The sequence below is a fragment of the Herpailurus yagouaroundi genome, unplaced genomic scaffold, assembly GCF_014898765.1.
Source record: "Herpailurus yagouaroundi ecotype Mexico unplaced genomic scaffold, PumYag 77, whole genome shotgun sequence".
Classification (NCBI taxonomy): Eukaryota; Metazoa; Chordata; class Mammalia; order Carnivora; family Felidae; genus Herpailurus; species Herpailurus yagouaroundi.
The window spans coordinates 51,227,271-51,240,754 of record NW_024412388.1 but is presented as its reverse complement, the minus strand read 5'-3'; the positions used below and the strand labels follow the sequence as shown (position 1 = coordinate 51,240,754).

At 41.2% G+C, this 13,484-nt stretch overlaps 1 protein-coding gene across 4 annotated transcripts in view; it reads right to left on the bottom strand.

Annotated features, from left to right (window-relative positions):
* The window catches only part of PATJ (PATJ crumbs cell polarity complex component), a 372,856-nt gene that overhangs the window by 44,958 nt on the left and 314,414 nt on the right, over positions 1 to 13,484 (bottom strand). For all 4 annotated transcript variants that reach the window (XM_040470436.1, XM_040470437.1, XM_040470438.1 and 1 more), the window contains exons 35-36: positions 7,413 to 7,496; positions 1,414 to 1,607 (exon numbers count right to left, since the gene is read on the bottom strand). In XM_040470436.1, the coding sequence (XP_040326370.1) occupies positions 1,414 to 1,607; positions 7,413 to 7,496 (278 nt within the window). The remainder of the gene's footprint in view (positions 1 to 1,413; positions 1,608 to 7,412; positions 7,497 to 13,484) is intronic.

Genomic DNA, 13,484 nt, shown 5'->3' with positions numbered 1-13,484 from the left:
GAGTGACGATTTAACAGTGCTGAAGAATGAGATCAGGACAGCACAGTACCTGACACAAAATCAGTGCTCTCAAAAACTCTCTAATATTTTATTTTAATAACAGCTTGGACTGCTGGAAAAAAACACTGGGCTAGCCGTCAGAAGTCTTTGAAGGCAAAGGATGTAATATATGTAAAACCATTTCAATGCTCCCTAAGATGATGGTTGATAACCATTTAAGGCCATATTGGGGCGTCACCTGACAATCTTGCAGCCCTGCTGGGATAAAAACACACCAAATAACTAAAACCAGTAAACCATGGAAGCTGGAATTGCAGTTGCAAGATATGACTTCTCTAATCTACTGATATTATTCTATAATGCCTATCATATGGGTAAGCGGCACAGACTTCAAATGAAAAGCCTAGCCATCAGGATCTACCTACATTTTTGGTGCAAGTTACCTTTTGGGGACATCTTTCTTAATGAAAACTACTGTCATAAAGAATTTGTCTCTCAACTACACTTATTCAGCTAGTTTTTGAAACTCACCAGCTAGATGTAGTTAAGAGCATAAGATTAACATGGTACTCATGGCAGAGGAATTTTCTTTCTCTTTTTAAAAATTGTTTAAGTTTATTTATTCACTGAGAGAGAGCACAAGCAGGGGAGAGGCAGAGAGAGGGAGGGAGAGAGAATCCCAAGCAGGCTCTACACTGTCAGTGCAAAGCCCGATGTGGGGTTTGAACCCACGAACCGTGAGATCATGACCTGAGCCAAAGCCAGATGCTTAACCGACTGAGCCACCCAGGTACTCTGGAATTTTCTTAACCCAACTCTGTATAAACCTATCTCTTGATATTAGCTATTTCTTGGGTAAAGCCTCAGATCTAAGTGACTCCAAGGTATAAAAACCCTTTTGAGTCTCTTATTTATTTATTTATTTATTAAAAAAAAATTTTTTTTTAACGTTTTATTTATTTTTGAGACAGGGAGAGACAGAGCATGAACAGGGGAGGGTCAGAGAGAGGGAGACACAGAATCTGAAACAGGCTCCAGGCTCTGAACTGTCAGCACAGAGCCCGACGCGGGGCTCGAACTCACGGACCCCGAGATCATGACCTGAGCCGAAGTCGGCCGCTTAACCGACTGAGCCACCCAGGCGTCCCGAGTCTCTTCTTATTCTATATGGGAACAAATATAGTCTCAGTTGACTAGGCTTCAGGTTCCATCTTCATATGACACATTTTTTTTTTTTTTTTGGTAAGATCTTGCTCAGAGATATTACCAATGTCATTCTAATATTTATAGATAGGTTGAATTTAGAAGCCATACTGTTAGTTTACACGAGACTTTACCTTTCAGTGTTTGTAGGCTCCCTAGGGCTCTGAAGGGAAAGGCCAATCTGTCCTAACTTGCATAGTATTTCCTTACCGTTTCCCAACAATACTCAGACCCAGTCCTCGGCCGGCCTTTTTCTGCAGATCCACTGGGAAAATCTCCAAGTTCTCCTCATCCCTGTAGTGTGCCTCATCTCTATACACCACCAGCCGCACCTTCTGCGGGGTCTGCCTCAGGGCTGTGATGGCTTCTTCATGGCTGGCGCTCCTCAGGTCAATCCCATTAACCTGGAACAATGGACATCTGAGATGGGCTGCTGACAGCAGAGACCTCCATGCCGGTTCTGTCTGGAGCTCTTTAATCCAACCAGTGACAAACCTCTGGAAATTTCTAGCCGTTCCCAAGGCAGGTAGCAACTATTGGCAGTAGTAGCTGCTTCATGTATAAAGGAGGTAGCCCTTATCCTCTCCTACCCCAAAAGCATAGAGGGTGCTTAGTACACACAGGAATGCTGTTTTGCAAAGCTGTGAGCTCTACTATGGAATCAACATGGTTGGGGAGGGGGGAGGGTGAAAGGGAGCAGGAGGGGTGGAAGGGTCTAACGGCCTCGTGTAATTGAGGTCAAAAGGGAAATGAACATTAGTGTTGGTCAGCATTTTAGGACTCAGTTTGCTTATTGAATTTGACGTCCTCACTCTTAATTGCAAACATCACAACTACTTTACAATAAGCTGGAAAAAAAATGAGAGACCAGTATTTCTGACAGTGTCGAAACCCCCTTGAAGTACACCCTTCTGAACCTGGATCTGAGAGAGCACAAATAGGACCATAAGTTAGAAGCAAACTGTACTGGAAACGGCACTGAGTAAAGCCATGGCTCTGCTTCCGGTAAATCACGTGAATTTGGACAAGTTGTGGGCCCTCAATAAGCCTCTGTTTCCTTGTCTGCTAAATGGAGATCATATAGCCAGTTTACTTATTTATTTCTTCAGACTTACTTGTGTTTTACTTAAGAAATGTTTGTGTAGTGCTTGTGTATTAGCCCTTTGTAAATATTTACTCATTTAATCCTTATACTAACTCTCTGAAATAGGTACCATTACCATTTTACAGATGAGGAAAGTAAGTCACGGAGGGGCTAAAGAGACTTGAACCAGGTTATATAGCTAGTCACTATATATATAGTTCTATATATAGAACCCAGACTATCTTCCCACCCTTAGTCTCTATACCCTTCTGCCTCAACATACTCTTATTTAAAGAAAAAAAAAATTTTTTTTTTAACATTTATTTATTTTTTGAGAGAGAGAGACAGAGCGCGAGCAGGGGAAGTGTAGAGACAGGGGGAGACACAGAATGTGAAGCAGGCTCCAGGCTCCGAGCTGTCAGCACAGAGCCCGACGTGGGGCTCAAACTCACGAACCGTGAGATCATGACCTGAGCTGAAGTCAGTTGCTTAACCAACTGAGCCACCCAGGCACCCCTCAATGTACTCTTAGAATGAGTTATTGGATCCCCTGCCACAGAGAAAGTCAAGTACTGTTATGGATTAGTGGATTTAACAAAAAGGAGAAATTGAGGGGAAGAATGGCCAAGGACTCAAAGGAAGGGAGTCATAGGTCACTCCCTCAAGGTCATAGCTAGGAAAGACACAAAGGGAAGAGTAGGCACAGGTCATGGCCAGTAGTGGGGTGGGCGATGGAGTGGCGGGTGGGGTGGCAGAATAGAAGACTTCCCTCAAGATGCTGGTTCTACTCCATGTTCTAGTCCATCCCTGTGTGTCCTGGGCAAGTCAAGCTTATCTCTGGTCTTCCATTCCTTCATCTGTACAATAAGGGATTGGTCTCAGGCTTTTCCAATTCTAACATTCCAAAGACTAGTGACTTGTGGCATAAAGATTGGTTACAGAGAGGGAGAAGAGAGCAATGAGCCTTTCTTGGAGAAGGTGGGTTTTGAGCAATTATTTAAAGCTGATTCTATAAGCCAGAAAAAAATGTTTAAAAGCCTAATTTTCATGATGCTTTTTCTTTTCTGGTATATCTTGTGTTTGTGTTCTCAATTACATTAACTATACCCAGTGGTAAGGGGTGCCTACCTGGCTCTAGTTGGCAGAGCATGCGATTCTTTTTTTCTTAAAGTTTTATTTATTTAAATAGTCTTTACACCCAATGTGGGGCTCAAACTCACGACCCTGAGATCAAAACTTGCACGCCCCTCCAACGGAGGCAGCCAGGTGCCCCCAAGCATGCGACTCTTGATCTCAGGGTCATGAGTTCAAATCCCTGGGCATAGAGCTTACTTTAAAAAATAATAATAATGAAAACAAAAACAAAAACAAAAACAAAAAAACCCCAACCCAAACAGTGGTTAAGTATGGGTTTTAGATACAGACGCCCTTCAGTTTGAGCATGGATTTTAACTTACGTTGTGAAACCTTATGTATACTGGTCAAGCTAAGCTTCAACTGGGTCATTTATGAATTGGAGATAATATCTATTTAGTGTTGTGAGGATTAAGTGAAATAAACCCTCTAAGGCATTCGGCACAGGACCTGGCACACAGTTAAGTGCAATGTAAGTTAGAAGTTGGGATTTTATAAGAAGCTGAAGTAACCCGTCAGGGCTGTTTTCAGTCAGTGCCAGCATTCACTGTTACTTTAGGCCCATGAGTGCACTCTCATTGTTTGTGAGGTAAATCCGTAGGACAAAGGGGAAAACAATGTCTCTAGAAAATGTGGTCCGAAGTGATTATTTCCCTGTATTCCAATAGATGGCACACCAGACCACTTCTGTTACTCAAATGCAAAATAGTTACTTCCCTGGACTCCAGGTGAGTTCTCTTAAGCCTCTGAAATAGCTTGTGAGAGGCCCTAGCAATTATACTTTCCATAAAAAGCACTGTCATGAAACTAATATAATAAAAGCAATTTATACTAAATTCCAGCATGAAGATGACTGCCCAAATCCAAGACATCTGCTCCAAGTTCACAGTTTTCATTTCCTCCTTTGCTTATCAAGAGGCACCACTAAATGCACCGGTAATCATAAGAGAAATATCGCTGTGCAGCTCAAATATTGTGGAGTGATGTATTACCTTAAGTGCCTTACAGAAGCACTATATGCATTATTTAGAGCATTGATTGTAGAAGGGTAGGGGTGGTAATTGCAGAGCTCCCTACTTGAGACAAAGAGCCATAGGAGGCCCCAGTCATCAAGGGGAGTGTATCACATCTCTTGGGTAGGACGAGGAAGTGGGGAAGTCACTGCTTTCGAGGGAAAGAATAACCAAACCAGGCAGCACTTTCTCACTACATTATTCCACAGGGAAAGCCAGGCATTAGCCCTTTACTCTTTCTGCTCCCACTTGCACAAAAATAGAAGAAGATAATGGACATAGAATTAGGGAAAGATGAGGGACTGAGCCTAAAAGGAGAATCGGAAAGAAGACAGTTCATGCTAATTATAGAATCATAAATCTTGCCATGCTAAAAAATTGCTGGATTAGATCTTTGTCAGCAAAATCTGGCTTGTCCCAATTTTTAAAAAAGTAATCTCTACGCTCAATGTGGGGCTCGCACCCACGGCTCCAAGATCAAGAGTGGCATTTTCTTCTGACTGAGCCAGTCAGGCGGCCCATGGCTTGTCCTGATTTTAACAAGAGGATAGAATTAAAATTATGAAAGGCCACTGACAATGTAGAGGACTCTCATAAGTAGAAAGGCCATTGTGTGGAAAGTGCTGATACACAGTTATCTTGTTTCACGGTCTTGAAATGTACTGCCAAAGCTGGCCTGTTTTCTCAAGGCAAACCTGCAGGCCAAAGGCTGATGATGCCTAATTATGCATCTGTACACATCAACCACAACTAGCACAAGTCCAAATGTGGGGTCTAAAGCTGCTTACAAAGGAAACATGATATTACTTGACCAAACAGCTACTTCTTTAAAAAAAATTTTTTTTTAATGTTTATTTATTTTGGAGAGAGACAGAGTGTGAGCGGGGGAGGGGAAGAGAGAAAGACACATACACAGAATCCGAAGCAGGCTCCAGGCTCCTAGCTGTCAGCATAGAGTCCGACGCAGGGCTCAAATCCACACACTGTGAGATCACGATTTGGGCCGAAGTTGGTTGCTTAACTGACTGAGCCACCCAGGTGCCCCCATACAGCTACTTCTTAACTAAACACATGACATGCTTTTGTGGACTAGATACTGCATGGGGTAAAATTTCCTGATCAATAAAAAACCGTTTGTTTTAGTTGACACACACTGTTATATTATATCCTGGTCATCTTTAATGTTTATTTATTTTTGAGAGAGAAAGAGAGACAGAGCATGAGCAGGGAAGAGGCAGAGAGAGGGAGTCACAGAATCTGAAGCAGGCTCCAGGTTCTGAGCTGTCAGCAAGAGCCCGACGTGGGCTAACTCACGAACTGTGAGATCATGACCTGAGCCAAAGTTGGACGCTCAACTGACTGAGCCACCAAGTGCCCCATGTCCTGGTCATCTTTAATGAGGAGTATAGACCATCCATCCATATTGGGTAATATAATTCAGTTGGATGCCAGGAAATGGTTTGAGTTTTCAATTTCTCCTTCCACTTAATTGCCTTCTTCATGTTAACCTATCCTGAGTATTCACTTGTACATGAATATGAAAGAGAACAGCTACAGCTGAGATATCCCATACAAATAGTCTTAAAAAGGGATTTTTTTTTTTTACTGAAGTGTAACTGTTATGAAATAAACTATATTTAAAGTATATAATTTACATTGCTAATTTATGTGATTTATACCTATGCAACCATCACCATAATCAAGAAAATGCTGCACAGATTAGATTTAGTTTCAAGTGACCATTATAGAATAATCCATGGGCTTACAAATCATGTATCTAGGCATGTATGCATCTGTACTCTTTTGAATATTCAATCTATTCATCTTATAAAGCCAATTATGATAACACCAGTTAATTAGAAAACCTAGGGAGAAAAAAAAAAAAACCCTTGAAACTCCTGACCACTAAAAAATGGTGTTATATGCAAAAGCAGTCAAGCCAAATCCCAAAGAGGCCTCGCTTATTTTTCTAACCTCATACACTTACTTGTACCTTAATGAATGTACTGGGAATATGTCCTAATCCAATGATGAAGCACAGTAAAGGTCTGCAGAGAAACCCTGAATTTAATTTGCAGCGAGCCCGGCCTCTCCTTTAACTCTTTCTTGCCTATATTTTCTGCCCTTAATTATATCTGTGGTTTCATCTTGGGAGGCAAACTTGAACCACCAAAGGGGAAATAAAATTCTATGATGTCATTCATAATGTGCTGTATTAAAGTTGCAAAGCAAAAATGCACATGCCCACCATAAAATGTTAACTATTCAATTAAATTCATCCAATGAAAGAAATAAATGTTGCCTAAAGGTCTCACATCATCAAAAAAGCTTTTTCGTTCCACCTACCAGAATGCCTGGCATTGACCTGCCATTCATCCGTTCCTTAGTTCAGACACTGCCTGCTTTGGCATTTTTTAAAAGGCTTTAACACCTTTGCTAATTGAGAGCCCATTTGAAAGAGGCAAGCTAAACATTTCATTTCTCCCTAAAGGGAGAAGATTCTACATTTTCATCAACTAGAAAACAAAAGCGGAAAGCATTTTACTTAACGATTTATTAGGAGTAAGAAAACAATACTTAAAACAGCACTGAAGTCTTTAAAACATCGGCTGTCCATGTTTTTGCATATGTCTGTGTTTTTAGGAGAATTTAGACAGGTTTAGTGAAGCGGCAAAACAAGTCAAGTTGCAATACTATGCACTCTCATTTGATATTAAGATTATAGAACTATAGGTTGTACTTTTGCTTTAATTTAAAAAAGTTTTCACAGATTTAGATTGATGATCTGCCATGATTCTGATTATAGTTATTCAATGTACATTAAAGAAAGAAAAAAGAGTAAGGTACATCTTTTGCTAAATGGGAGACAGATAAGTGAGGATAAAATGGAGTACAAGACTGTGAATAAATACTTTGTGGATCAAGGTCAGTAAGGGAACTGTATTTGCTAGTATTAAATGAAACTCATGGTCTTATACCTCTAATATCTGGTCACCAGCCCAAAGTCTTCCGTCTCTGGCCGCTGCTCCTTCTTCGTAGACTTCGTGTATAACTATAGCATCCTAGAAAAAACAAATTCTTATTAATTTTCGACAACCATAAATGCTTCCTTACACAAACAACCAAACCATAGGCAGCGACCCATAAATTGCCATTTGCTAATAGTGTCATATTTTATGGGACCTGAAGGTAAATAAAATACACAGTTACCATATATTCCAAGGTATAATTAATTTTTCCTAAGTTTCTTATTTCATTCCTTTAGAACTGGCTTTGCTTAATATTTCAAGGTAAACTTACCCCCTGTGTTTTACTGTTAACCTGTACATTGCTGCTGTGTATGAACTTGAGGTGAACTGTGCGTCATTCTTATTTTCATTTTATGGTATATTTTGAAACATGGTTTCAAGTATTTATTAGTATTCAAGGATTTGGCATAGATGTGTGGTCTGATGCAGGGGGTCTGTCAGGTCCATTACTTGGGCAATGAAAGAAAAGAACTTAAGTGGAGTGAAATGACCCTGGAGGATGAAGCATGGAGGAGGGGGAAGGGTGTTCATGACCCTAAGTAAGTGTAAGACAGCCGTGGGTTCCAATTCTGACCCACCATTGTGTAATCTTGGGCAAATTAATTCTTGAACTCAGCATTCTGAGCCATAAAATCAGGATAATACCTAAGGCAGGTAAGCTCGGGCTGAGGAAAGTATTTCATGGTTAGTGAATTAAAACAAAAAATTCCTATCTTTTCAAATTAATAACCTTAAATTTTAATCATCATAAAAATAACACATACCAATGTAAAGAACTCAAGCAATACCACAGCATGTAGTAAACCACAGAAATAAACTGCCTCCTTGGTCTGCCCCTCAGTCTCACTCCCCAGAGACAATCACCATCAACAGTTTCCTAAGGATCCCTGCAGACAATGTACATCTCTACACCCAAATATTTCTATCCTATGTACATATATTTTGGTGAGACTACTTTTAAAATATTCAGTTGAATATGTTCACACAACTTTCCCCCCTCATGTTAAGCAAGTAGAGGATTTTTATAGAGCTGAAAACTAAAGCAGCCAGAAGCCATTGGTTCTTTCTGCTGTTTATCAGACTGAAGGGCCTGAAAAATATGATGCTGGAAGGATTATGCCAGCTGTCTTGGAGGGCTGCTGGGAAAGAGAGCTTCTGCGTGGAGACTAGACACAGAGATCTGTGGGTCCCATGAGAAGTGCAGAAGCCCTGCACTGCCCAGGTCCCCCATGCCACACCAGCCCCAGCACATGCACTGGCTTACAAGACTCTGCAAGCAATGGTCAAGGGGGCCACAGGCCATGCACAATGGGTCCCACTTTGGAAGAAGTCCTGTGTCCCAAGCACTGGGGCTTGGACGCAACAAGATTTCTAGACTTGAGGTCATGAAGGCTTGGGTAAGACGGGCTTGATGACTACTGGGGGGACTGATGATAATGGCCAGGGGCCCACCAATGATGTCTGGGAGTTTTGTGAGGAGACCAGAACCCTGAGAGCTTGAGGAGCCTGCGAAATGACTGAGGGTGATTCTGCCTTGGCCCAGAAGTATGGAACCTCAGAATCAGAATTAAATTGACGTGAAGTCAAACATAAAGAAATATTTCTTGCAGAAGTATAACAAGAAAAAAAGATTCAAACCAAACTACTTTCTTAAAAAAATAAATAAAAAGGTTCTTATGTGAATTTGGGAGTAGAGAAGCAAGCAATACAAGAAAATATTAAGAAGTTCTACAACCAGATGACTCCACTGGATTCCAAATATCTTTCTCACTACTTTCATTTTATCATCACATGCTTCTGAAAACATTCTTTATTATAGCATTTATAAAGGCAGCTCCCAGGAGACAGGAGAGGTCCCCTTATCCAGACAATTTACATTACAGATTTTGTATCAGCAACAGATTTTAGACCATTCTTTGTTTTAACTCTGATTTATGAAATTTCCGGATGCAGGGAGCATCTAGACTGCCAAGAGTTGGTTCCTCTGAACTGCTTCAAGGGAATGGCTTTGTGAAAATATGCTGGGTCAGTGGCTTCAGGAGATCCCAGCAACACTGCCAAGATGACACCAAGGGCCAGTTTTATGAAAGTAGTGCAGGGAGAAACTAACGCAAGTTCCTTGTAATGACTTGTGTCATGCTGGTGTTTCAAGTTTGGAGGCCAAACAGCCCCCCTTCATTGGACTGACAGAATCAGACTGAACTCCTACTAACATGGTGTTTACAGAGCTCAACTTCCAGCATAACCTTCTTTAATTTTACAACATTACAAAAGTCAAATGGCAAATTTCTTCATTTACACTTAAATGGAAGAAAAATATCAACTGTAGTTTTTATTCCATAAAAGTAGCCCAAGGGCGCCTGTGTGGCTCAGTCAGTTGAGTGTCCGACTTCGGCTCAGGTCATAGTTTGCGGGTTTGAGCTCCACGTCGGGCTCTGTACTGACAGCTCAGAGCCTGGAGCCTGCTTTGGATTCTGTGTCTCCCTCTCTTTTTGCTCTTCCTCTGCTCACACTCTCTCAATAAATACATAAATAAATAAATAAGTAAGTAAAAATAAACACACACTAATAAAAAAAGTTGCCTGAATTAAAACCTCTTCAGTACTTTCTGGGTGTTCAATGAACTCTTTTTTTTTTTTTTTAATGTTTATTTATTTTTGAGAGAGAGAGAGCGAGCGAGCACAAGCAGGGGAGGGGCAGACAGAGAGGGAGACACAGAATTCAAAGCAGGCTCCAGGCTCTGAGCTGTCAGCACAGAGCCTGATGTGGGGCTCGAACCCACAAACTGTGAGATCACGACCTAAGCTGAAGTCTGGTGCTTAACCGACTGAGCCACCCAGGCGCCCCAATGAACTCTTTTTTTAAAGTTTATTTATTTGAGAGAGAGAGTGCAGTGTGCAAGCAGGGGAGGAAGAGAGAGAGAGGGAGACAGAGAATTCCAAGCAGGCTCCGTGCTGTCAGAGCCCAACACAGGGCTCAAACTGACGAACCATGCAATCATCACCGGAGGCGAAATCAAGAGTTAGACGCTTAACCAACTGAGCCACTGAGGTGCCCCATAATGAATCTTATAAATAAAAGAAATATACTATTGCTCAAATGCTGAACTCCCTGTCAATCTGTTTTGTCCAGGAATCTGTGTGAAACACTCCCCATTATTTCTTCCCTTTTGCTTGACTACTGTTGTGATTTCTCTTAAAGTTACCAATGAAAATACAAGAAAACAGTAGACACTCTAACCTATCAATAGAAAAAGGCCACATTTCTTACCATGTGCCCTATGTGTTGACACTGGATTGTGAAGTTAAGGTTCTGCTCAGCTGTACTAAAAGGGGGTGCTAGACATGAGAGGTGGGGGCCAACAGGTAAATTAGAAATGTGGGCTGGTGAACTGAAAAGAAAAATAGATTTATTTTTTACAACTTACACAGTTGATAAGGTAGGACAGAATAATAAAAAAAAAAAGATACTGTATTGAGCTATTTTAGGCATCTATTTGACAAGGCAACAAAAAATTTTTACTTCTTACTTTGAAAAAATTGTGATTAGATGAAATAACGGGTCATTAATGAAAGACTGCTATTTATTGTTTTAAGGAAAAAATTTGGAGTTGATTATACACACGATTCTTATCTCCTCATTGTATATCCTCTTAAATTTTAATGCTCTTGAGCTGTTCAAGCAAAACTGCTTGTTGGCACAGTTCTGAGTACCTTCTCTTCCACTCTTATCTCTGCATATTTAAGTAACATTCCTTCACCCTAGGATACCTCAGTGACTCCATCTACCAATACCAATGACTTCTAAAACTCATCTATTCCAGAAGCATTCTATTCATCATTTCCCTGTGGGTGGGTTGCTGGCTCACACAGAGGAGAGGCTATAGAGACAGATGATTATGAGCTAGGCCTCTGGAGTCAGATTTCTTAGTCCAAATCCTGGCCCTGCTACTTCTGGCCACGGGCCTGGGAAGACTGTTAACCTCTCCAGGCCTTAGCTTCCTCATGTTTATATGGTTTTAACAATACTATTTGCACATAAAGCTTTATGTACAATGCCAGCACATAGTAAGGAAGTGGGAACATCTCATTTATTTTAACACCTCTGTGCCAGAGTTGCTGCATGTTTCCCATTCGTGCCATTCAATCCTCATAACGACGAAGCAAGTGCCGTATTATTAGTCTCATTTACGGTTGGGGATATGGAGGCTCAGAAGGATTCAGACTTGACCAGGTCTTTGCATCTTCTAAGTAGGAAAGATCACATTCCAACTTGGGACTGTTTAACACCAAAGCCTGTGTTCCTACAGCCATTGCAAACATCTCATCTGTTTTGAATATTTTATTTTGCACTTGTATAGAAGCTAACCTGGGATTTTCCATATGGCATCAATTCTGTTGAAATACTGTCTCCTTAACTCCACAGCAAAAACCTTAAGGGCATGGGCTGATCATTTTGTAGACAGTGAACAAAAAGACAACTGGGGAAGTGAAAATTGAAGCCTCTCGCTTAATGAAGTGGGGTGATGATCTATGGACCTCACTTGCTAGTTAGGGGTTTGTGCTATATAAAACACGATGGAACTTGTGTTCCCATCCCACATGGGGTTCTCCCCAACCCAACATGCAGTCTCTCTCTCTTTTTTTTTTTTTTTAATTTTTTTTAACGTTTATTTATTTTTGAGACAGAGAGAGACAGAGCATGAACAGGGGAGGGTCAGAGAGAGAGGGAGACACAGAATCCGAAACAGGCTCCAGGCTCTGAGCGGTCAGCACAGAGCCCGACGCGGGGCTTGAACTCACGGACCATGAGCTCATGACCTGAGCCGAAGTCGGATGCTTAACCGACTGAGCCATCCAGGCGCCCCCTCTCTCTCTTTTTAATGTTTTTATTTATTTTTGAGAGATAGACACAGCACGAGCTAGTGAGGGGCAGAGAGAGAAAGGGAGACACAGAATCTGAAGCAGGTTCCAGGCTCTGAGCTCTCAGCACAGAGCCTGATGCGGGGCTTGAACATGTCAACTGCGAGATCATGACCTGGGCGGAAGTTGGACCCTCAACTGACTGAGCCACCCAGGTGCCCCTAGCTCTCTCTTAATTCCATTTGTTGTTCTTGTCTCTTTCCTTCATTTTTTCCATCTTCTTTCTATGCACCCATATTATTCAATGAATGATTTTTTTTTTCTACAGGAGCAGATATAAAAGAAAATTATATACAAGTGATGCATTCATGTTTAAAATAAAGTTGTTCAGGGTGTCTGGATGGCTCAGTAGGTTGAGCATCCAAGTCTTGATTTTGGCTCAAGTCATGATCCCAGGGTCTTGGGATTGAGCCCAGCATCAGGGCTCTACACTGGGTGTGGAGCCTGCTTAAGATTCTCTCCCTCTACCCCTCTCATGCTCCAAACTAAACTAAACTAAACAAAAATAAAACAATAAAAATCTTTTCAGTCCAAAACAACCCAGATTAATTTCTCCTAATTAATGGCAGACTTAAGAACCATTTACAGATGACCAAGACTGACATAGAATCAAAAACTAATTTCCTCTTGGTAGTTGTGATTTTCACAGTGACAACAGAAATTTAAGTAACATCATCTTATTTACTGCCTGAGACAAGACCAACAATTTTCCTTTGGACACTCTAAATCACTCATTTGACTTGCCAACTCTGGATCCAGGGAAGAATCTGATCAATTAAAGAATCTCTCAGATATGGGTTTTCCTTAATCAGAAGGGTTAGGCAGGATTTCGGAGATGTAGGAAAAGTCCTCTGCTTATAAACTTCTCTCTTGAGGCACCTGGGTGACTTAGTCGGTTAAGCGTCTGACTTCAGGTCATGATCTCACAGTTCATGGGTTTGAGCCCCGCATCGGGCTCTGTGCTGACAGCTTAGAGCCTGGAGCCTGTTTCAGATTCTGTGTCTCCCTCTCTCCTGCCCCCCACCCCCCACTTGCTCACTCTCTCTCTCTCGAAAATAAAAATAAAAATAAAAATAAAAATAAAAATAAAAATAAAAAT